At 47.3% G+C, this 23,400-nt stretch overlaps 1 protein-coding gene across 7 annotated transcripts in view; it reads left to right on the top strand.

Annotated features, from left to right (window-relative positions):
- The window catches only part of GRAMD1A (GRAM domain containing 1A), a 50,622-nt gene that overhangs the window by 12,789 nt on the left and 14,433 nt on the right, over window positions 1–23,400 (top strand). For 3 of the 7 annotated variants that reach the window (XM_033158149.1, XM_033158145.1, XM_033158144.1), the window contains exons 1-12: window positions 1,296–1,377; window positions 5,929–6,148; window positions 7,004–7,024; window positions 11,955–12,039; window positions 14,757–14,860; window positions 14,974–15,069; window positions 17,611–17,691; window positions 18,020–18,135; window positions 18,862–19,015; window positions 20,634–20,829; window positions 21,283–21,426; window positions 22,731–22,849. In XM_033158149.1, the coding sequence (XP_033014040.1) occupies window positions 1,304–1,377; window positions 5,929–6,148; window positions 7,004–7,024; window positions 11,955–12,039; window positions 14,757–14,860; window positions 14,974–15,069; window positions 17,611–17,691; window positions 18,020–18,135; window positions 18,862–19,015; window positions 20,634–20,829; window positions 21,283–21,426; window positions 22,731–22,849 (1,410 nt within the window). In that variant the 5' untranslated portion in view covers window positions 1,296–1,303. Of the gene's footprint in view, window positions 1–1,295; window positions 1,378–5,928; window positions 6,149–7,003; window positions 7,025–9,739; window positions 9,881–10,454; window positions 10,571–11,954; window positions 12,040–14,756; window positions 14,861–14,973; window positions 15,070–17,610; window positions 17,692–18,019; window positions 18,136–18,861; window positions 19,016–20,633; window positions 20,830–21,282; window positions 21,427–22,730; window positions 22,850–23,400 lie in introns of those variants that run through there. The other 4 variants (XM_033158147.1, XM_033158146.1, XM_033158151.1 and 1 more) reach the window with 3 other exon arrangements.

Raw genomic sequence — 23,400 nt, 5'->3', positions numbered from 1 at the left:
AAGGTTGTAGGGGGAGCATACAAACAGGAAGGGGGTGTAATGGGTATTTGTGGGTGGGTTGCCAGAGACCTGCCCATACCTGGAGCAGCTTTTAGGCCGGTCCTAGTACCGTAACTCCAGGGTCACTCATGTGGTAGCAGTGATTTAAAAGTTTCACTAAATCCTAAAGGCCACACCAGTCTAATTCAATAAAGCTTGATGCTGATGGGGGCATAGGATGGGCAATTGCGCATTGCAAAAAGGAAAAAAAGAAATGCTTCATCAGAAATTTTTCAAACTTATTTACATTTGTGCTTTTATGTCGTGCTTTTATCTTGTACTGCCCTGAGATCTTTTGATGAAGGGTGGTATATAAATTTAATAAACAAAATGAGCATGAAAGAGGTTTAGTGATTTGCACATGCAAGTTGACGTGTGTAAATGCAAATTTAGGATGATTTGCTGCAATCTAAATAGAAACACAATGCGCCTCCCCGTAGCGGAAAAGACTGTGACCGGGCGACCTACCGTATGTGTCTGCTACATCTTGCACAAGTGCTTGCTGCTGATGGGTGACATGGTCCTGCTCTCCCTTCTTAGGATTCTTTATGTTTAAACCAGACTCGGTTTAAATAGAAGGCTGCCCTCTGACAGCCCTTCAGGTAGCAGGGTTGCCCCTTGTAAAATCAGACACGTGGCATCGGACACGTTGATGGTGAGGCCCAATTTTAGAACAGTGAAAGGAATGGAAACTCAGTTCATGGAACCCAAGCTTCGTTTGAGAAGGGACTTGGCAGGATATACACATGTCGGGGGAAGGAGACCAGAGTTGACACCTCACCTCTTTGGGCAGAGAGCCAGGGGGCTTGGCTTTGTCTTAGCTTTGCCTCTTGTCTTGGTATCAAAAACGTCGTGCTCTTTTCTAGGAATCCACTATAGGCATAGAAACAAATACTGATTTTGGAGGTGGGGGGGACAGACTACAGGCTGGCCAGACAGAACTACACTCCCTGAAGAGGCTTGGGTGCCGCAGGAAGAGGATAGAGAAAGAGTTTGGGACGGCCATCCTCCGAAACACTGGCCTGTGTGTATGCTCCCCCCTGCAGCTGTTCAGTGTAAGGCAGCCACCTGCTGCAAGGGGCTGGCCAGGAAGGGCAGACGGAGGTGGGGTTTGTGTGCATGCGGGTGAGCGAGGGCCAAAATAACAGTGTGAGCTGCGTAGCCCAAACAGCTCTGCAGATCTTTTTATCTTGCTCTCATCTTCTTCGGATGCCCTCCTCTTTCTGCCTTTCTCCCCCCCCCCCCCCCGCGATTTCTTGTTCTCATGAATTTCCCTCCGCTCTCTTTCTTTCTTGCTCTCATTTGCACCAGGACACAGGGCAGATCCTTGGGTGGCCGGTAAGTTCCTTGCTAGATCGGGGCAGGTCTCTCTCTCGCGCTCTCTCTCTGTGTGTGCATGACGATAAACGTGGAAGTCCGAAGAAACACGTCTCCTGAAAACACCACACCTAGTATCCCGGTCTGTGGGAGCCTGGTGCTGCTTTATTCCCAGATTCCCAGCCCTTGCTGTTTGCATGTCCCACAGATTGTCACAGAATCTGACATCGCCTCCAGTCGCATGATACTGGTGCCTACCATTCCATGCAGTGCAGCGGACAGAGTCTGCGGCTTTGTCTGGGCAGGAACGGATTCAAATCGCCACTCGGCCTTGAAGCACAGATAGTGATCTTGATCTGGCTGCTTATCTGTTGGCCTGTCTCACCCACCTCAACGGGGTTTTTGAGAGCCTGAAATGGGAATGCTCCCATTGGGTGTGGGATACAAGCTCCATACCTTGGATCCCTTACGCTGGCCCTGTAGACAGTGAACCACAACTACCCCATCTGCAAAAGAAAGGTAATATTAGCCATTTGTGAATTTCTGATGGCTGGGAAAGGAAAGGAACCAGTTTGCCACAGCTTCCTTGCTACACGTAGACAAGTCTTATAGGCGGTCAAACAGACAAACCACTATCTGCCAGCCTGCCCCAAAATAAAAAACTTCAGATTTCCCAATTCTTCCCCATTTAGGAGGTGGAGTTTTGGTTACTCTTTCTTTATCCTTGTTTTATTCTTATTGCTTGCTAGATCAATGACTGAAGAGGTACCAGGGGGTCAACTTGTAGCCCTGCATGTGTTGTTGCTGGACTACAACTCTCATCTTCCTTGGCAATTTGTCTTGCTGGCCATAGCTGATGGGAGTTGGAGTCCAACAGCCCCTGGAAGTTCCCCATTCCTTTGGTACAGCTTATGGGGCGTCCACATGGGTCAGTCTCTTATTCTGTTTGGTTTTGTCTTGACCAGTTTCAGCTCTCTACTACTCCTTAATATAGCCCTAGCACGAATTAAACTCTTTTTAAAAATTAACTCTTTAAACATAGGTTGCGTTTGCCACTTGGCACATAATAAATAAGCCTCAGACTATTCTGACCACTCTGATTTCAAGGATGGTGGGGGGGGGGGGAAATGGAGTCCAGCACAAACCTATATGTGCATTTGCTTGGAAGTAATTCGCACTGTGCCCAATGAAACATTACCCCTACTTCAGCCTTTGCCAACCTTGAATGCCTTCCCAGTATTTTGGACTACAACTCCCATCAGCCCCAGCCAGCACACCAGGTTGGCAAAGTCTGCCCTTGTTACTGTTCAGGATTACATCCCTAAGTGAGATGGTGATGCACTTTAACCCCTTCCTTTTATTCACATATTCATAATTATTAAAGCTAGGGCTGTCAATGAAGGAAATAATTTTGTAAAAACATTTTGGGCAACTTAAACAGCCTGCTGATCAATGAGGCTTCATTGTTATTTAATCATAATTAATCTTTATTTAAAATGCAGGTGATTTTAATGCAGCTCCTTTTAACTACCAGCTCTCTTTTAGAAGAGTTCTTTCACTCAAGAGAAAATGCTTCTTCTATGTTGATGCTTTGATATAGTCATGCACCGTTGAAAAACAAATTGTCCCCCCCCCAACCCCAACCCCCGATTGTTTTATTCATGAGCAAATTTTGCAGATTTAACTAACGTATTTATCGGTTAAAGCTTTTATAATCGTTCAGTTAATATTTCTCCAATGAAGTGACAGCCCTAATTAAAACGTAAGAAAATTCATCTGCATGGGAATATTCCTTGATGTGATGCATGTTTTCCTGTGATCAGGGTGTCCTGGTTTCAAATCCTTGCTTAAGTCATGAGCTGTCAGAGCAGCCTTCGACAAGTTGTATTATGCCTTTGCTCACAAGGCTGTCATGGGAATAAATAGGATAATTGTTGTAAGGCACTCTATGCCAAACACTTAAAAGCACATAACTTCCCCCAAAGAACCCTGGGAGCTATAGTTTGTAAATGGCACTGGAATGTTAGCTCTGTGAGGGGTAAACTGTGGTTCCCGGATGCTTTAAATGCATGGCTTGGATGTTCCATAGCTTCACTGGTTCCGGTGCTCATAGGTGAGTGCTGTTGCTTATGTCGCTAAAACAGCACGGCCCATTCACAAGATGGAGGTATCAGGTTTGGGGGAACCCCACGGCTTGTAGAAATATGAAGCAATCTTCAAGCAGGGAGAACACCTAAATGCTGCTGATGGGGTTTCCAAAAACTTCCCAAGGGGAACTGAGCATGCTCCAAGGATACACGGTACATTAATGACCTGATTAGCAGTCAAATTGTGGGTTTTTTGTTTTTTTTTAAAAAGCAGAATGCCAATTGTAGGGGGCTGCACAGATCATGGGGAGGATTAGAGGTTTAAGCCCTTCTCTTCTAGATTCAGTCTTGATTTTGAAAAATCACTGCTTCCCTCTGTGCAACAATTTGCATAAGGAAAGACATTTTCTACTTGCTAATTCGAGGAGGGCATTTCTTTTTAACAAGACTGCAACTGAGAAGGCTTAAAATGCGCCTTGTGCCCTGTGGTGTTGATGGCTATGCATCCCTGTACATGCCTGGTTTTTGTTTTTTAAGTGCACGTCATAGTTGCTAATCATGGTTATAGAGCATGTGGCAAGGCAGATTCTTGGGGGGCATAACCCAGATTACCGAATGGAAGGGGTAATAGGGTGGAACAGGAGTAATCCATGCTACAGGCCTTTTTGGTTCGTTATAAAATAATTATCTTGGCATGTTCTGGAGGCTATTGGCAAATATACGTGTTCCCACCCTACATTTCAAAGGCTTTTCACAGGACCTGCTCACACACGGACATAGATGGGAGCCCAGTAGGAACAGTAACCAGGGGGGTGGGAATCCCTTTCCCCATGGCTTGTGGGCGGTATGGATGGGGAGCCAGTGTGGTGTAGTGGCTGGAGTGTCAGATTAAGACCTGGGTTCAAGTTCCCGCTCAGCCACGAAGCTCACTGGGCAACCTTGGGCCAGTCAGTCTTTCAGCCTAACCTACCTCACAGGGTTGTTGCGAAGATAAACTGGATGGGGGATAACTACGCACGCCGTGTGGGAAATCACTGTGGTAATAGGCATGGATAGTCATATACACAACTTTCTTTCACTCTTTCTTTTTTGGAGGGGAAGACCTGTACAAATTGAGTGTGGCCTTGTATTATTTTGTACAGCATGGATTTGGGAAGGAGGGTATCTGGTCCGCTATACAAAGTGGGTCCTTAGCTGAGGGTGGTTTGCCCACAAATCTGACTCCAGTTTGCTCTTCACTCCCCTTCTGAGTGTCTCTTAGAATCTCTGGCGTTTCCTCAGGTGACCTGAATCTGGGATTAGGATCCTGTTTCTTCTCATGAGCTGGGAGCTTTCCTGTTTACATTTCCTCTGCTCTAGTAATAGCTTCTGCTGGACAGGAAATGAAAAAACAAAACCAAGAAACCCAACTTTGAAACTTGTTAAGCTGCAGAGGGTGTTTCTGTGTCTTTAAAAGTTCAGTAGAACAGAGAATATGGATTTTCCTGTTGTAAGGTGCTCCAAGACGGGTGCTCATTGTGAGACAGGTGCTCTTCATGCATGGAAAGCTTCCCCCCCTTTTTTTGTAACACCCACCAGGTGTCTTTGGCATCAAAACACCAGCCTGTATTTTTTTGCTCATTTAATATTGGTTATATCCTTTCTGATGAGTAACCACAGTGCTTTTTTCTGGGGGGTACGCAGGGGTATGCGCTGAGTAACCACCACCACAGTGCGTTGCCAGCAATCTGCTTGCAATATCTCAATGACCTGTTTGCAAATGAAGGCTCCATCTCCCCAGTCTGGAAGCATCCATAGTCCTGCAGTGATGGAAGAAACTGAAAGGCAGCAGGTTGTTGTTTTTTGTATCCCAGCAAGATATGGCAGTTGATGCAGCCACCTTGATGATGATGCTAAGCAGCCCTGAGTCTGCTTAGAACTCCTCTGTATGCCATCTTGAGGTCCATGCAGGACAGGTGGGAAATAAATGCACTCAATGATGATTGTTGTTTAGTCGTGTTCGACTCTTCGTGACCCCATGGACCACAGCACGCCAGGCACTCCCATCTTCCACTGCCTCCCGCAGTTTGGTCAAACTCATGTTGGTAGCTTCGAGAACACTGTCCAACCATCTCATCCTCTGTTGTCCCCATCTCCTTGTGCCCTCAATCTTTCCCAACATCAGGGTCTTTTCCAGGGAGTCTTCTCTTCTCATGAGGTGGCCGAAGTATTGGAGCCTCAGCTTCAGGATCTGTCCTTCCTGATAAATACATTCAATTCTCAGCAGCTCTTAAAGACACAGGTCCTCTTAGGGGTTACATGCGAGCTGAATGTTGTTTGGAGGGTGAAAGCAAGATAGAGGGTTAGAAGGACCAAGGTGGGGAATGCTGCGGATTAAGGTGAACATGGCATAGAAATCACCTTGAATTTTGTTCCTGGGCAACTTGGGAACGGTAGCGTTTAAATTGGGGCCTCGGCTCACAATTGCCTCCCTGCTTCCTTCCAGCACAGGCACCACATCCCCACGTACAACCCCAAGCAGCTCCCCGTCCCTGAGGAAGCGCTTGTTGCAGTTGCCGCCACGATCTCCTCCAGAGTTGACCCCGGAAGCCATGGTGGAGAAAGGCTTAGAGAATGCGGCAGAGCGGACCCCTCAACCAGTGCACCCGCCCAGCACCCCACTGAACTACCCGCTCAGTGGGCGCAGCTTCATCCGTAATAACAAGGTAGAATGGGTGGGGGCATGTGTGGCGGGAGATGAGAGAAGATGAACCTGTTTGGGGAACTCTGCTCAGCTTCTGAGGCTCTTCTTAGGGTGCCAGCACTGAAGGGAGGTTTGGTTGGTGGAACAAGGGAGAAGGCCTTTTCAACTTGGGCACCCAGATTATGGAACGGCCACCCATGGGAGGTGCCCCCTTTCAGGCACTTAAGGTTTTTCTGTTTCCGCTGGCATTGTTTGGTTGACCCTTGTTAGGCTTACTTTTAAAATTATTAGGTTGGATTCAACTACCCTTTTCCACTAGCATAAACCAGTGCAAGGACTTCTGTTAGCACAAGGTGGCTTCCCCCTGCTCCTCTTGGCAGGGGGTTGGACTGGATGGCCCTTGTGGTCTCTTCCAACTCTATGATTCTATTCTATGATTCTCTTCCTACACCAGAAATTAAAACACTAAAGTTAATTACATCTTATATCTGTGTAATGAATACTTATGCAATTAAAATTAATGGGCATGCATAAAATTGAATATTGGCCCTTTCCTGATTGAAGCCCACCCCTCATTGGCCCCGTTTTGCCTCCCCACCCCCTTTGTGTTTTTGTCTGTCCTGGATCTGTCCTTGAACATGCTTGGATGGAGGATAGAGAGGGGTGGGCAACTGTGTGCAGGAATTGCCCTACTGCATAAAGGCAAACTTTACATTAGTTAATCTGCCCACTTTTGCCTGTGTCCCCGCTCACCACTGGCACGTGGCCCTTGAAATTTTGCATGGAAGGGAATGTGATGCTTGGGCTGAAAAAAAGTTCATCACCCCGGGTTAACATGTGGCTTACACTAACTCTCTCTCTTTTTTCTTTCTTTCAGAAAATGCAGAGCTGGTACAGTGTAAGTTGTTGTTTTTGTTCTTCCATTGGGGTGTACACAAGAATAGAACGCCTCCAGTTTTGGGCCATTAAGAAGCTATTAAAAGTGTACAGCAATATTGCCAACGTATGAAAAGGCAGGCCCTTCTGGTATCCATCCAAAAAGAGAGAGCTGGAAAGGGCACGCATCTTAGTTCACGGCCTTCATGCCACTTAAAGTTATTTGTGACTAAAGCTGCGCACACACTGTACTTTTAAGACACATGACTTCCTCCTAAGAATCCTGGGAACGGGAGTTTACCTCTTCAGAGAGCTGCAATTCCCAACACCCTTAACCCAACAATAGTTCCCAGGGTCCTTTGAGGGAAATTGTGTGCTTTTAAATGCATAGTGTATACATTTGTAAGACTGCAACCCTAAACACGGCGTTTATTAAGAAGTAAGCCCCATAGTGGGACCAGCCTCAGGATTGCACTGTTGGAGCCATATTTCCAGAAGTGAATATCAACACAAAAAGTTGTTGAACTTTTTTTTTTTGCTGATTTCCCAAAAATCCTCCCGGATGCTAATTCTGTCATTGGGAAATCTGTACGTATGGCAACCCTAATGAACTTTCTCCCTTGTGCTTGTTTACTGAGAGGTTTGCCCTATTAAGTTCAATGGAACTTACTCCCTAATATGTGTGATTAGGATTTCAGCCCAAAGCCTTTGGAGTAGTGTGGCCAGCATTTCGTGAGTTTGCTTTCATGGTTTTACTTCCTCCACACACCCACACCCCAAAATATTTTTTAAATATATTTATAAACCAGCAGCTCGTAAAAAATAATCATCATCAAGGCGCTGTACAATAAGATAATTGAAACGTCGTAAAACTATGCAATTACAAAATCGTAGAACACTCTACACATGGATCAGTACTGAGTCACATTAATCCTATGAAAAGTCCTTGGCGATACAAATACATTTCCAGTTGGTGATGAAATATCCGGATGGCAAGTGCTTGGTTTCAATAGGAACAGTGTTCTCTGTCCCTGGTGTCACTGCGCCAAAAGCCTTGGTTCACAAAGAAACTCTACGAATACTAAATCATATTAAGTAAATATTACCGTTAAGTAATGTTTACTTAACGACTATTGTAGTTCCTTGTCTTATGAAACTTTTACGGCCACGCTAAATGTGACACCGTTCACACAAATAGCAATCGAAAGATTATTTTTTTTTTAAAGTGTAAATAACAGGCATTGCATTGGTGGTGGTGGTGGGGAGAGGAATCTAGATTTGGGACCCCAGTGGGCTGTGTTGCAGTGAGGTTATTAAATTAGGTCCTAGCTGCCCCACATCTAAGCCATCCTTGTTGGATGTCTGCCCTAAAGCCCTGCCCTTTGTGCCCTGTTGTGGTTCCTATCTGAATCAGCATCTTGCATCCCTTCATCCCTGGAGCTCAAGGCAGTGCATGCAGTCTTTCCTCCCCCTTCCATTTGTATCCTGTCAACAACCCTGTGAGGTTGGTAGGCAGAGAGGTTGCTGTGACTGGCTCAAAATTCACCCCGTGACCCTTTATGGCTGAGTGGGGATTTGAACCTGAGGGAGGGAGAGGATATCCTGGAACCTAAAAGGCAGTGTAGGAAATAAATCAGCGCTTTAAACTGGGAGTGCAATTATATTCCCAAGCCATGTTTTAATCACGATAAGCACTTTTTCATAGGCTGCAGGCATGGGAATAATCTGAGTATGTAAAGAAACGAATGCTCCTTGCAGCTGGAAAACTAGCACAGCAGGGAAGAGGACTGGCTTAGAACCTTTCTGTATCATTGATATGGTAGATTTGTAGCTGTGGCATATTCCTCCCCCACTCAAATGTAGGGACATTAAAATGTAAGGTGTGCAAATGTAAGGTGTGCCTGCAGTAGTACAGCCCACACCCCATTCTGGTCCATGAGCAGATCTGGCTAGTCTCATTGAATGAAATGCACAAGCGCTTGAGGGGTGGCAAAGGGGAGGGGCAGTGCTTTTTTCCCCCTGGGGCTATGCATACCCCTAAACATTTTGTGAATCTAAGTTTGGCCTCATTGAGGGGCAGTATTTCAATATTAGTAGGAAAATGAGAGTACCCCTGAATTTAAAAAAAGCACTGGTGGGTGGTGGTGGGGGAACAAGGTTTAGCTAGACAAGACTGTGGGATGGGGCAATATTATGTCTCATCCCTCCCTCCCCCAATCTTATACGTAAGTTGCTTCTGCCCTTTTAAAATATTAAATATTTCCCTTTCTGCCTTGGCAGCAAGCATAGAACAAAGAGCAGCGGATGTGGAGGGCATGTTAGGGAATCACAGAATCCTAGAGTTGGAGGGGACCCTGTGGGTCATCTAGTCTAACCCCCTGCAATGCAGGAATATGCAGCTGCCCCATACGCTGATCGAACCCGTTTTGCCATCGCCGCTGCCGAGTTTCGTACATAATCTTTTAATCGGCGTCTTATTTTTTTTCTTATCACTCTTCCTACTTCTTTGGGTAAGCCGCCCTGGAAACGTTTCTAGGGGGCGAGATAAAAAAATAAAATCCTTCGAGCGAAGAAGGAAGGCTCAGCCTCGGAATCTTGTTTTCAGTACCAAGCCGACGGGAATCTAGTAATACATAGGGAATCTACGGGGAAAGACCAAGACGGTGTCTCTGCGCACGTGCAGAGCGTGATTCCCTCGCCGCTGAGTTTTATCTCTCCGTGCGTTTTGCAACCGGACAGGAATTCTTTAGAAGTGAAGCGGTGCGCCGGGGTTGAGGCGGGCCGGCGAAGGTCGCCTCCCCTTCGCCGGGGGCAGAGTCCCCCGCGTGGGCAGGAGATGGTTAACTGCAGCCTGACACCCAGCCCCCTTTTGTTTCCTGTAAGTGACACCCACGCACCCGCAGCCAATGGCTGGGCGGCGTAACAGGAGCTGCGGAGCTGTCTCTGGGGGAGGCCTCTCCGCTTCTTTGATGGGCTCCAGAAACTTTCCTCCGCCGCCGCCCTCCTTTCACTCTCCCCAGCTCCTCTGCGCCCCCACTTTTACTTCCTCCCCGGACCTTCTGCACATCCCGCTGCGAAAAAGGAAGCACGCCCCGACCTCCTCCCGAGCACTTTTCATGACCCTCGGGGCGCCTGCGAGAACCCCACCCCCCTTGCCCCAGCCTGCTCCCTCCCTCTCCTCTCCGATCTTCCTCTTTTGTGCTTCTGCTGTTTTAACCCCATCCTTCCGCTGACACTTTACCAGCCACGCCCCCCCCCCTTTTCCACTGTCAGCCCCGTTCTTGACCCATCCACCCCCGCTTTCTATGCTGATGATATCGCACCAATCCTGCACCTTGCCTTCTTCGCTGTGCTGGCCCTCTGCCCTTTCTCCACCCCGCGCGTCAACCTGTCCATTCTTGTGCCAGTGCTTTTGCTGAATTTTCTGAATCTAGCGCTGCTGCTGTCTTTCTTTGCGTGCGCACACAAACACACACACACACACCCTGCAACCCACGCTGATGCTGCCTGGAAACCTCCTTCGCCTGCTGCCCTTGCTCCCTGGGTTAAGACACTCCCTCTGGACAGAGTAAGTGAGATGCCTCGCTCTTCCTACTTCTCTTGACTTTTGCTTAGCACCCCACCAACTCTCTCCTTCCTCGGTTCTGCTTCTTTACCTCCAGGGTGTGTGTAGTCAAACCACTACACCACACTGGCTCTGTGTGTACACATGGCCAGCTTAAAATGCAGCCTGGTCTTGCCTTGCCCCTCTCTCCTCCTTCTATCTACAACATTAACCCCTAAACGGCTTGGCTGCAGTGCATTGCATTTCCTTCCAGAAGCTCTTCTGTAAGCTCTGGGGCCCTTTGTCCACTTCATCTTGCCCCCATCCCCTGAGGTTATCATCAGTTGCCACCCCCATCCAGACCCTCCACTCCAAGCAGCAGGTCTCTGCAGCATCAGATAGCAAGGCTGTGTACACACTCCTGTTTACTCTGCATCTAGTGTACTCCCACCCCAGGTTTGGGAAGTGGTGTGTGCATGAGGTTAGCCACAAGCCTTATCTATGCCCCCTTGTTTCTTACGAAATACTGCATTTTGATGCGTTCACCCCCTCCCCCAAACCAGCTTTGATCCAAATTGAGGAAAAGAATGACCTCGGCTGTGTTCTAAGCCGCTAATTACACAGCCCCAGTGTGGTTTAGTAGTTAAGAGTGCTGGACTTAAAATAGAGGAAAGAGCCAAGTTGAAATCCTCACTCAGCTGTGAGCCATCTATTCTCCCAACCTAACCTACCTCACTGGGTTGCTAGAATAAAATGGGGAGGCCTGTGTATACTGTTCGTAGCTCCTTGTAGGAAGAGTGGCATTCTTTTTTTAAGGTGGTGGTGGTGGGGGTTATAATACCTCACCCATCTGGCTGGGTTTCCCCAGCCACTCTGAGTGGCTTACAGCACATATTAAAAACAGTAAAACGTCAAAGATGGAAAAAAAAACTTCCTGATACAGGGCTGCCTTCAGAAGTCTTCTAAAAGCCAGATAGTTGTTTATTTCCTTGACATCTGATGGGAGGGCATTCCACAGGGCGGGCACCACCACTGAGAAGGCCCTCTGCCTGGTTCCCTGTAACTTCACTTCTTGCAGTGAGGGAACCGGCAGAAGGCCCTCGGAGCTGGACCTCAGTGTCCGGGCTGAATGATGGGGGGTGGACACGCTCCTTCGTGTATACTGGGCCGAAGCCGTTGATGGGAAAATAAATGTCACCCCATATATATGAGCTCCCAGCTGCTGTCTTCTCCCATGCCATAGGATGGCCCTGCTAAACCAGTAGCTCCTGCCTCCAGCTCCCTGCACGGTGCTGGAAGTGGGCATAGATATTTGCCTTCTGAGCTGGGTGCCTCTTGGGCCGAGGGTCCCGTGGGAGGGACAGGAAGGGAATGCTTCCATCCTGAAGGGCCTGGTTGTATTTGGCAGATGCTGAGCCCCACTTACAAGCAGCGCAACGAGGATTTTCGCAGGATCTTCAAGGGACTGCCTGAAACGGAGCGGCTTCTTGTAGGTGAGAGACAGGAGGAGATGGGCGGTGCAGGGAGGCTATGCCAGACGGAGGGATCCAAAGTGGGTGGTGAATGAGGTGTATCGGTTGGCCTACGTGTGACGGTTGATACTGTGGAGCTGGGGTGGGGAGCCTGTGGTGGCCCTCCAGGTGTTGTTGGACTCCCATCAGTCCCCATGGGGCCAAGCAAGATGGGAGGACAGCAGCTTCTCGAGGGCTTCCACAGGCTCTCTATCTCTGCTGCAGTAGATGATAGAGGAGATCAGAGTTGGTGACAGCCACAGCATGCATCTAAAGCACATGGCTTTCACCGTGGAATCCTAGGAACTGTCGTCTGCCCCTCATAGAGATACAGTCCCCAGTACCCTTAACAAGCAGCAGTTCCCAGGATTCTTGGGGGGGGGGGGAGCAACATGCTTTAAATGCATGATGAGAGCAAAGACTTATTTGAGAACTGGTTCGATGCTTCTTTGTGCAGAGTTACGATTTCTGGATAATTTTAAAGCACAGATAGGGCAGAATCCATTTGTCCCATTGTGTGCGGGGGGGGGGGGAGATGACTGGGTTGTTGTTGTTGTTGTTGTTGTTTTTAAGTGCAACTTGAAATACCTTTCACCCTTGCAATATTATTACCTGACTGGCATTTTTTTCTAAATTGTACAAAGATTGTGCGCTTCACTTCTCTTGGCCCAGAACTAGGGTGTAAACTCAAGCATGCCTGACATAATACACATTCAAAGGCAGTTAATCTCTGAAGGCTCTAGCCTTTGGCTGTGAGAGAGAGATCATTTTGTAGAACGTTTTCTTTTCTAATTTAACATTTGTCATGATTAGGATGTGAGAGAGGTTTCCTTGCAGTTTCTCGCATTCTAGGTTCTCGTCTTTCCTATCCTTCCTTTAAGTTCTCCTAGCTAAGGATTCCACTCCTGTCGAAATGTATAAAGGAATTATAGTAAGAATTTAGATTAGCCCTTACCCTCCCCGTCTGTAAGTATAGATCCAATTGGTCCCGTTCACAAGTTGGAAGAGAAATTCATTGTGACACCCCTGCCTTATTCGCAGCCTGGTCTCTCCTACATATCTTTTTTCTGCACTTCAGGCTTGCTGATTCCTATTTCTGGACACCTCATAAATTGCCTCTTTGTGCCAATCAGCACAAAAAAGCATACAAATGAGCTGAATGCCAGTTTAATGGTCTAGAGTAGACTTGCTCCCCAAGACACCGGGGAACTGTAGTTTTGAGGAAGATGCTGGGAGTTGCATATGTGTGTGTGTGTGTGTGTGTGTTTTAAAAATGCAACCCTTAGTCTAATTTCATGTGGGTAACAAGAAAGGGGAAAATGGGGAAAAGGAGAGAGGCAGGGAAAATGGCATCACACACACACACACACACACACAGAGAGAGAGAGAGAGAGAGAGAGAGAGAGAGAGAGAGAGAAGGGGGGAGGGAGGGAGAAAGGGAGGGGGAGAGAAGGGGCAGCATAAGGAAAGGGAAAGGAGAGTGATGGAGAGAACAAGAAAGGGGTTGCAGAAAGAAAAGGGGTGTTCCACCCAGTTTTTGCTCTAGCCCTAACCACTGCCAGAACACGGCCCCCAGCACATTAACCCTGAGGAAATGTGGCCCTTAGCAGAAAGGAAGTTCCCCACTCCTAGGTTAGAGAGTCCTTCACAAAACTATTGTCCTGCATCCACAGAACAATGGAACAGTTATTACCGGTAAATCAGTTAAAGACTCTGGTTTTGAAATGCCCTGTTTAGTCGCCTGCAGCCTTTCTGATGTCCTGTCTCTAGAATAAGTGCTCCTGTATCAACCTGACTGCTCCCGTATCAACCTGCCGGTAAATGGTAAATGGAGGTCAACTGTCCATGCGCTCCTCTGGGTGCGCCAACATCAGATGTGAGGCAGGGGAGTGACCACAGAGAGGTCGTTTCTGGCTGCTGAGCCTCACATGGGGAGCTCCCTTCGAAATGAGGCGATGTCTTCTTTGTTATTGTTCAGGCACCAGTTTTTTTTCTTCGCCTAGACCTTTTAGAGACGTGGGCCGTTTTAAACCAAGCTTTGCATCTGCTTTGTTAATGTAGCTTTTGTTGATGTGTCGCTGTGTTTCTATGTGATTGCAACCCACCCCAAAAGAAAACAGTAAGACTGAGCAATATATTCATTTTGGAAAATGAAATTAAAACAGAGCAGCAAAAGATGAGTGGCAGCGTAAACTGCCAGGATACGCGGAATTAGCTGGTATGACTAACAGAATAAGAAACTGAGATGATAAAAGGTTGAAGGAGGATTGGACGTTATACTTAGGCTGTATGAAAAACCATTATAGCAAGATAATTAACCTAGCAGGGTAAGAATAACTCAGTTATATCATGAGATATGGAGAGGGAGAGAGAGAAAATTGAGAAGAACAAGAAGACGTGGATAGGTGGGGAATAGATAGGAAACCATGGAAAGAAGGCAAGGGAAGTGTATGAAAAGATGTACTCTTATTATTATTTCTTTTTGAATGTAACAGTTTATGTATTAATGCTGAATTGTAACAAAAAAGCAAATAAAAAATAAAAATAGAGCAGCCTTGGGTTGGTGCCCAGCAGCTGTGGCCTTCACCACCCTCATCACCACCCTCATCAACAGAAACCTGCCGCTTTCCCCCCAAAACCCGACTCTGCCTTGCACCCAACCACTTGCTCTCAGCAGCTGACGTCTCCCCTCTCCTCAGATTACTCCTGTGCGTTGCAGCGTGACATCTTGCTTCAAGGGCGGCTCTACCTATCAGAGAACTGGATCTGCTTCTACAGCAACATCTTCCGATGGGAGACCACGGTGAGTGCCTTGGCAAGGTAGTCTGGGGGAGAGAGGGGTCAGGTACGCAGGCGAGCCCCTTTGCCTTCCCCCTTGCTGCCGCTGATCCCTGTTGTGTTGCTCGTCCGCAACAGATCTCCATCCAGCTGAAGGAGGTGAAGTGCATCAGGAAGGAGAAGACGGCCAAGCTGATCCCCAACGCGATTCAGATCTGCACAGAGACCGAGAAGGTGAGCCGGGGGGGGGGCCTTTGAGCTGACTCCCATGTTATGCACATTCCAGATCTGGACTGGGGAACCTGTGGCTCTCCAGATGCCAAGATCACGTCAAATATCTTTTCGAGTCTCCAACAGTGGCCAACAGGAAAGGACCAGTGGCCATTTCTGGTGAACCAGCTGGGATTCTTGCAAATAATTCTAGGCTAGGTAGGCCTTGGTGTGATTGAGCTGGGCATTCCTAGTGATCTTCGGATGAAGGACGGTGTAGAAATTTAGCAGACAATAATTTCTAAAATTCTTAAGCCAAGAATGCAGTGCTCTTGGATCACCGAATACAGATTTCTTGGGTTGCAACTGTTTGTAGATCTTCAGCATACATTCTTGCTTTGTAAACATTATAACAGGCTGTTATATTATTTATTTAAATAGTCACAGGCCACTCATCCACCAAAATACGGTGAGGCGGTATGCGGCATGCAAAACTTAAATAAGACCTCTATCTCCACACACACACCCTGGAGGTCAACTTTGACCGGTGGGCGGAGCCACCTACCTGTCAGTCGCTTGGCATCACCATGACATCAGATGGGTGGTAGCACCATCTACCTGTCAGTGTTTGCCCATGGGGGTGTTTGCTGGCCAGCCAATCCAATAATATTTCCCACCAGCTATTTCTGAAGATGCCGGGGGACCTTCTGTATCCAAAGCTTGCACTTTCCCACTGAGCTGTGTTCCCACCTAGTAAGGCGGAAGGCGGCTCACCCCTGTGCCAGCTGATATTCTGCTCCCTGTGTGATAGTTGCAGCTTGCTTTGCACAGTTCCGGTCATGGTATTCTCCCCAACATTACTGAGTTTCCAGTGGCCATTTTGAAGCTGTGCATGAGTGCATGAGGAAAACCTGGTGTCTGGAGCTGTGAAGGGGAGCTGTTAGGAAGTGCCCTGCCCTCGGCTTCCTCTTCCTCCTCCTCCTCCTCCTCCCTGCCTCCCTAAGGGCTTGGACTTTTGTTCTCAGTGTGACTCTCATGCCAGTGGATATGATCTTAATCGCATCTGTGTGCTCCGCTTCCTGCTAACCTTTGTGCCCCAGCAAACATAGAAGCACAAGGGCACAGGACGCGAGAGATGAGCCTTGTTGCCTCCTCCTGTTCAAAACAAGCTCACAGCTTGGGGCAAAGATGCATGAGTGAGCTTTGCCCTAGGCCTCACCTCCAGCCCACAGTTGCTGGTTTTCACCCTGACCCAAGAGTTCCTGTCCTCCTCACCCCACCTTTCAGCTAAAGTTTTATCAGTGTCTGGACAGGCTGTGCTCTGCAGAGATTAGTCTCTGCAGAATGTGCGGCCTTTTATTTTCCTAGGTATCTCCTATGTCCCCTGCTTCTGATACGTTATCTCAGCTAGAGGGGCAATGCCCCGCAAAAGAAAAAGGGAAAAGAACATCGGGTGACTCTCGGTGCATGCAAGAATTGGGTGTGCCTCTGAAACAGTTCATGTGAGCTACTTGCCCCTTAATAGCATTTAATTGCTTTTGTTGTACTTAACAGTAGAATCATAGAATTGTAGAGTTGGAAGGGACCCCTAAGGCAGTGTTTTTCAACCACTGTTCCGCGGCACACTAGTGTGCCGCGAGATGTTGCCTGGTGTGCCGTGGGAAAAAAAATGTTTATTTGATTCCTATTCAAGAGAATTACTTTATATATAGTCAATATAGGCACAGAGTTAATTTTTTTAACATTTTCTAATGGTGGTGTGCCTCGTGATTTTTTTCATGAAACAAGTGTGCCTTTGCCCAAAAAAGGTTGAAAAACACTGCCCTAAGGATCATCTGGTCGAACCTCCTGCTGCTATGCAGGAATCTCTGCTAAAGCATCACTGACAGATGGTCTGCTTAAAAACCTCCAAGGCAGGAAATTCCACGTTAAAAGAAGGGTAGACTCTCCCACTCCCACAGTCTCGTTCACTTCATGCGCTCTGTGGATCTCAAGATTCGAACTGTCCTTAGCAACTGTTGATTGACAGCTAGCAGGATGTAGTTGTTGCAGGCAATTAGTCCAGAGCCCAAGTGTGACTAGAAAGAGGGTGAACTTTGATAATGAGGAACATTGAGGTGAGACAAAGACCCCAATCCTGGTGGGCCATTTTGGCAGGTTTACGAACTCCCATAACCTGTCTGATCAAATGGTGTCACGTTGACTCATTCTCCCCCCCCCCCCCGCCATGTTGCATGGCAAACAGTATTGCAAAGGAAAATCCAAGCAAAGCGGAACTTTGAGGTTGATAGGTGATGATTCCAACACTTGCTTTCTACACTTTATCAGCCCCCCATACTGGGTTCCCCATGTTGTTGGGCTCCCAGAAGTGCCAGCCAGGATGGTCAGTGGCCACATATGATGAGAGTTGGTGACCAGCAACATCTGAATGACTGCAGGTTCCTCAGCCCTGCTGTGCAACGACAGCATGCACACAACCTGTAGGTAGAAGCTATGAATGTTCACCTTGATCCCACTGATCTTGGGGCACTGATCTCAGGCTCTCTTTTCACTTGCCATTCCCAGCATTTCTTCACCTCATTTGGGGCCCGTGACCGCTGCTTCATGCTGATCTTCCGCCTCTGGCAGAATACGCTCCTGGATAAGGTAAGAATGGACCCATTGCTCCTGCAGAAGCAACCTAGGATACGGTAGCTTGAAGCTCAGTCCTTGCTATATTTCAGCACTGGAGTTCCAGATCTTGCCTTTTTTTTTTTTGTATGTCTCTGTCTCTGTGTGAATGAAGCCTCTGCCCAGTTTCTGAAAATAGGAACCAGATGTTTAATGCTGGGTTCTAGACTGCAGGGGGGGGGTATGTGTTGCATGTATCAGTGTCAGGACTAAACAGATAAGCCTGGACTGATTTTGCTCTGTTCATCCGTGCTCTTCAACTGCAGTGCTTTTTCTCTTTTCTAATGCTGCGCTCTCCTCCCAGACGTTGTCCCCTCAAGAGCTCTGGCACATTGTCCACCAATGCTATGGCTCTGAACTCGGCCTCACCAGTGAGGATGATGATTACGTCTCTCCCATCGATGAGATCAATGGTTTGGGGTGAGTGTACACCGCCCTGCAGACACCATAATGCCCCCCCCCCACCCTGACTGCAGTGTAACTATAAGGATGCCAGGGGAGATAGGCTAAAATACAAGGTTACATTCTACTGAATCAGGCTAATCGGGTGCACCTAGCCCGGTGCTGGCTGCACAGATTGGCAGCTCCTCTTCAAAGTCTCAGGCAAGAACCCTTCTCCTAGTTCTGCTTGCTCCAAGCCTCTTACCTGGGGGTGCTTGTGCAGCAGTTTTGTCTCATCCCCCTTCCAAGAGGCCCTACCAAATTTGAATCAAGGTGTGGTCCGAGTGTTGCCCACATTCTCACTTGTAAGAGAAAGTCTCTTCCCTCTCCCCCAAGAAAATGTGTGTGCGAGAGAGAGAGAGCATTCACACACCATTAATGCAGAGGCCTGGAACCTGTGGCTCTCCAGGCTTTGCTGGACTGCAACTCCCTTCAGTAGAATAGGTTGCAGTCTGTGTTTGTGTGTGGTGTTCCCAACAGTTCCTCCAGTTTTCAAATGTGCCCATAGGCCCCCCAAAGTTGGCAAACCCAGGCTCAGGAATGCTGAGTTAGCCCCACCCAGTGGCTGAAGTTGCCACTAAATTGATTGTGGATATGGGTATTGTACATTCTGACTCCTTTTTTAGGCCAGCCTTTCATGTCCAGGGCTTCTTTTTAAAAAACCCCTCCTTGTCTCTACATTTCCCTGGCTCTTCTTTCCAACAGAAGCCCCAAAGAGACTGGGGATGTCATTGACCTGAGCGACTTAACTTCCCGCTGCAGCACAGACCTCAAGCTGGACACCAGCCCCCTCCTGGACAAAAGGGACACCAGTCAGAGCATCAACTCGCTGGCCAGCAGCAGTGACGGGACCACCTCGGTGAGGATGGCAGGGTTCAGATATGGGGGCTTTTGAAGTCTGTATGAGTCACCATTTGAACGTCTCTCCTCGTAGCTTTTTGCCAAAATCTGCCTTTGTGTTTCCCACCTATTGGTCTCTGGAGCAGCAGAGAATATTCTGGAATCTTCCCCCAGAATGCTCTGCAACATGCAAGGGTTCTGCTGTAGCCCAAGCAACGAAGGAATGGTTCCTTGAGGAAGCTTGAAATACAAGTAAAGGTGTAGGAAGAGGCAAGTGGAGGACCATGGAAAGTTTCCCCACTAATTAAAATAAAACATGTCCAGGAAATGAGTGCAAATTAAATCAGATCAAGGGATTTTATCTCACGTAATAAAACCATTCCTTCCCTGCTTGCTGCCAAAACAGATAAATGTTTCAAGATCTGGAGTATTTTTAGAAGTCCAGTTTTGCGAGATTGCTTTTTTCACGGCCAAAAAGACTCTCTCTCTCTCTGTATCTGTAATTGTTGTTTAGTCAAGCCCTACAGAGCTGGGAAATATCCAAGAATAACATCCAGAGGGAGCCCTCAAAACGAAGTTGACATACCTAAACACTTCCTGCTAAAATAGTTTTATGATTTTACTTTCCGATAATGTAAGACGTTTCAGGAAAATGACAGGCTTTTGAACTACTTCAGAACACATTCCCTCCCCTTAAAAGGAAACTGAACTAAGGATCTTGTTTCGAGAATGGCCAGCACTCTTGCTAGCTACAGTTTCTGGGATTCTTTAGCATGAAGCCGTGAGGCTAAGATTGGTTTAAGGCTGATGTGCTTGTCGTTTAGATATGCTCTGAGCCTTTAAGAAAAACGGCTCACGTGCTACCTAAAGTTTCCAAAGGAGGTAGCTTTGTTAGTCTGTCATAACAAACGGCAAAAAGAACTTTGTGGCACCTTAAAGACAACAGATTTATTGTGTCATGGGCTAGAGTCCATTTTATCAGGTGCCGCAATAAAACAGTCATTATATATGTGTGTGTGTGTGTGTGTGTGTGTGTGTACACACATACACATACAGAAACAGAAAAATGATTGTCAGGATTCCACAGGAGATACATGAGTTTTATTAGAGGTAGGGAAATGGAACCGTTAAAAAATTGTCACTGCTCAATGCAGCTGCTCAAGATTTAAGCTAGCCAGCCATACCCTTTTCCAAGGTATTCCATTCCATTTCCACTCCTCCTTGGTTTTCTGTTTTCACACTCTCCAGCATCAGTCACTGTTCTGCAGCACTGAGCAAGATCATTCCTCTTATAGCTGTGTCCCCCAACCCCTGATATCTCTTCATGGATAGTCCCATTTTGGGTACATAAGGATAGGTTACCAAAGAGCATGCTTGCTATTAGTATGTAAGATTCCATGATCTGCGTTAGATTTGCAGCTGTACAAAAATTTAGCTGTACTTAATTCCATTGCATGTCATCCTGACTTCTATTGCACGGAAGCTGTCAGAATACCACCAGGCATCAGCTGCTGCCCCCCCCCTTCCCAGATGTCAGGTGCTGATGCTCAATGCCAAATACGCACCAAATATTCCCATGTCTGGTGAACATTTGGGAAGCTTTTGCTCACTAACTGTGCCCATTCACTTCCTCCCAGCTGGCAGAGGACCCAGATGAGAACACTGACAGCCAAGTGGATGCCTCTTCCAGCCACACAGTGACCTCAGCAACAGAACCTCCCAGGGACGATTTGCCACAAGGGCCGCCAATGTCCCCCCTGGAGGGGGACCCACTCCCCAGTGAGGAGCTCCCTACGGACATGAGCAATTCTTCTTCCTCAACGCAAGATGAAGGTGAGGGCAGCCCCCACCTCCCCACTCTCTAACTGTTAAATGGGGTGGGGTGGGGGTGCAACCGTGTGTGTGTGTGTGTGTGTGTGTGTGTGTGTGAATTGTCGTATGCAGATATTATGCAAATTTGTGTTATGGGCCCCGTGCCCTGACTCTTTTAAGTACCTAGTGGTGCCCCTGTTGCGCTTGAACCAGGCAGAGGGCCTTCTCGGTAGTGGTGGAACACCCTCCCATAAGATGTCAAGGAAATAAACGTCTATCTAGAGTTTTAGAAGACATCTGAAGGCAGCCCTCTTTAGGAAAGTTTTTCATGTTTGATGTTTTATCGCATTATTCTTACTATTATTCTGTTGGGAGCCACCTAGAGTGGCTGGGGAAACCAGCCAGATGGGCAGTGTATAAATAATAATAATAATAATAATTTTATTATTGAACTCTTTTCTCCTTCTCCTCAAGCCGAGGTGGATGCTTTCTTTTCGGACCTGCCGGGGAGGTTGCTCATCAATACCGTTTATCATGTTGGAGCTGAAAGGCTGCAGCAGATGCTCTTCAGCGACTCCCAGTTCATACACGGATTCTTGGACCAGCGCAAGTTCACAGGTAAGGAGGACCCGGGGACGCCTCCAAGGCTACATCCTCCCTTGTTGTTCAGGAGCAGGGTTTCGGGCGGATGTTTCAAGCTGCAAAACAAAGGATGCTGCCAATTTTTGTCATTCTGCATCGCTTAGACCCAAATCCATTTTGCAACATTGTCTTTTCGCCCCGATCCCAATTTGCAGGAGGGAGGGCCGCAGCTCAGTGACAAAGAGCCTCTGTTTTGTACACAGAAGGTATCTGGATCAATCCTCAGCATCCTTAGATCAGTGTTTTTCAACCACTGTTCCGCGGCACACTAGTGTGCCGCGAGATGTTGCCTGGTGTGCCGTGGGGAAAAAAATGTTTATTTGATTCCTATTCAAGAGAATTACTTTATATATAGTCAATATAGGCACAGAGTTAATTTTTTTAACATTTTCTAATGGTGGTGTGCCTCGTGATTTTTTTCATGAAACAAGTGTGCCTTTGCCCAAAAAAGGTTGAAAAACACTGCCTTAGATAGTGCTGGGAAAAGTTCCGAATGGAATCCTTGGGAGCCACTTCCATGTCCTGACTGAGAATAATAATAATATAATAATTATTTATTATTTATACCCCGCCCATCTGTCTGGGTTTCCCCAGCCACTCTGGGCGGCTCCCGGCAGAATTAAAATCACAATAAAAGACCAGACGTTATAAACTTCCCTAAACAGGGCTGCCTTCAGATGTCTTTTAAAAGTTATGTAGTTCTTTATCTCCTTGACACCTGATGGGAGGGCTCTCCATAGGGCAGGTGCTACTACCGAGAAGGCCCTCTGCCTGGTTCCCTGTAACTTCACTTCTCGCAGCAGTGAGGGAACCACCAGAAGGTCCTCAGAGATGGACCTCAGTGTCCGGGCAGAACGATGGGGGTGGAGATGCTCCTTTAGGTATACTGGGCCGAGGCCGTTTAGGGCTTTAAATATCAGCACCAACATTGTAATTGTGCTCGGAAACGTACTGGGAGCCAATGTAGGTCTTTTAGGACCTTCAGGACAGGCAGCAGGTGATTCTTACTGCATGATTTCCCTGTTTAGGGAAGATTTTAATATTTAATGCTGTATTGTTTTTAACACTCAATTGGGAGCCACCCAGAGTGCCTGGGAAACTCAGCCAGATGGGGGGTATAAATAATAATAATAATAATAATAATAATAATAATAATAATAATAATAATTTGATCTTAAAACTTTCACATACTGTTTCCCTCCACCTACCCACTCCGTTTTTTTCAAAAGCACAATAACTAAGGAATTCCTTCTCCTGATATGTCCCCTTTTCTCCCGCAGACGTGGCGTTGACTTCGTGGACCGGCGACAACAAGTGCCACCAAAGCCGCGTCATCTCCTACACAATCCCCATCACCAACCCGTTGGGCCCCAAGGCTGCAGCTGTAGTGGAGACTCAGGTGTGGGTGTGCAAAGGCATCTTCTTCTTCTTCTTTTAAAAAAAGAAGACGGTGGGGGAGGGGAGTGTGCCCTTTTTATAGCGAGCTGACTGGATTTCAAAAAGCCTTTCAGCAATTGCTTCCTCAGAACCGTTGACTAAACAAAGAGCAGGGGGTGGGGTGGGGTTAGTAAGTACAGTGAACTTACACATTACATGCATTTGACTTACGCAATTTCAACCATGCGTGGTTGAAGGCAGCCTGGTTGAGGGGAAATATCGGAAGTCCCGGGCAAGGCCTGCTTGGCTTCTGGGAATTTCCTGCAAGATCTTGTAAGATCCAGAGAGCACGCCAAGTGGGCCTTGCCTTGGAAGGGAGGAAGGCTGAGAGCTCAAAAATTCTTTTTGTGCCAGGTCCACTTGGAGTTACCCGTCACAAAAAGAGCTTTTTAAAATTACTTTTAATTTATTTATTTGGTTTTCAGATTAAAATTTTACAGTCACATATCCAACATACAACATAAAAACAAGATTCCGAGGAATCTCTTGGACTTCCCTCCTCCCCTTTGTGGG

Source organism: Lacerta agilis, chromosome 8 (genome assembly GCF_009819535.1).
Source record: "Lacerta agilis isolate rLacAgi1 chromosome 8, rLacAgi1.pri, whole genome shotgun sequence".
Classification (NCBI taxonomy): domain Eukaryota; kingdom Metazoa; phylum Chordata; class Lepidosauria; order Squamata; family Lacertidae; genus Lacerta; species Lacerta agilis.
Note: the sequence above shows the minus strand (reverse complement) of the source record. Positions and strands in the feature narration are given on the sequence as shown.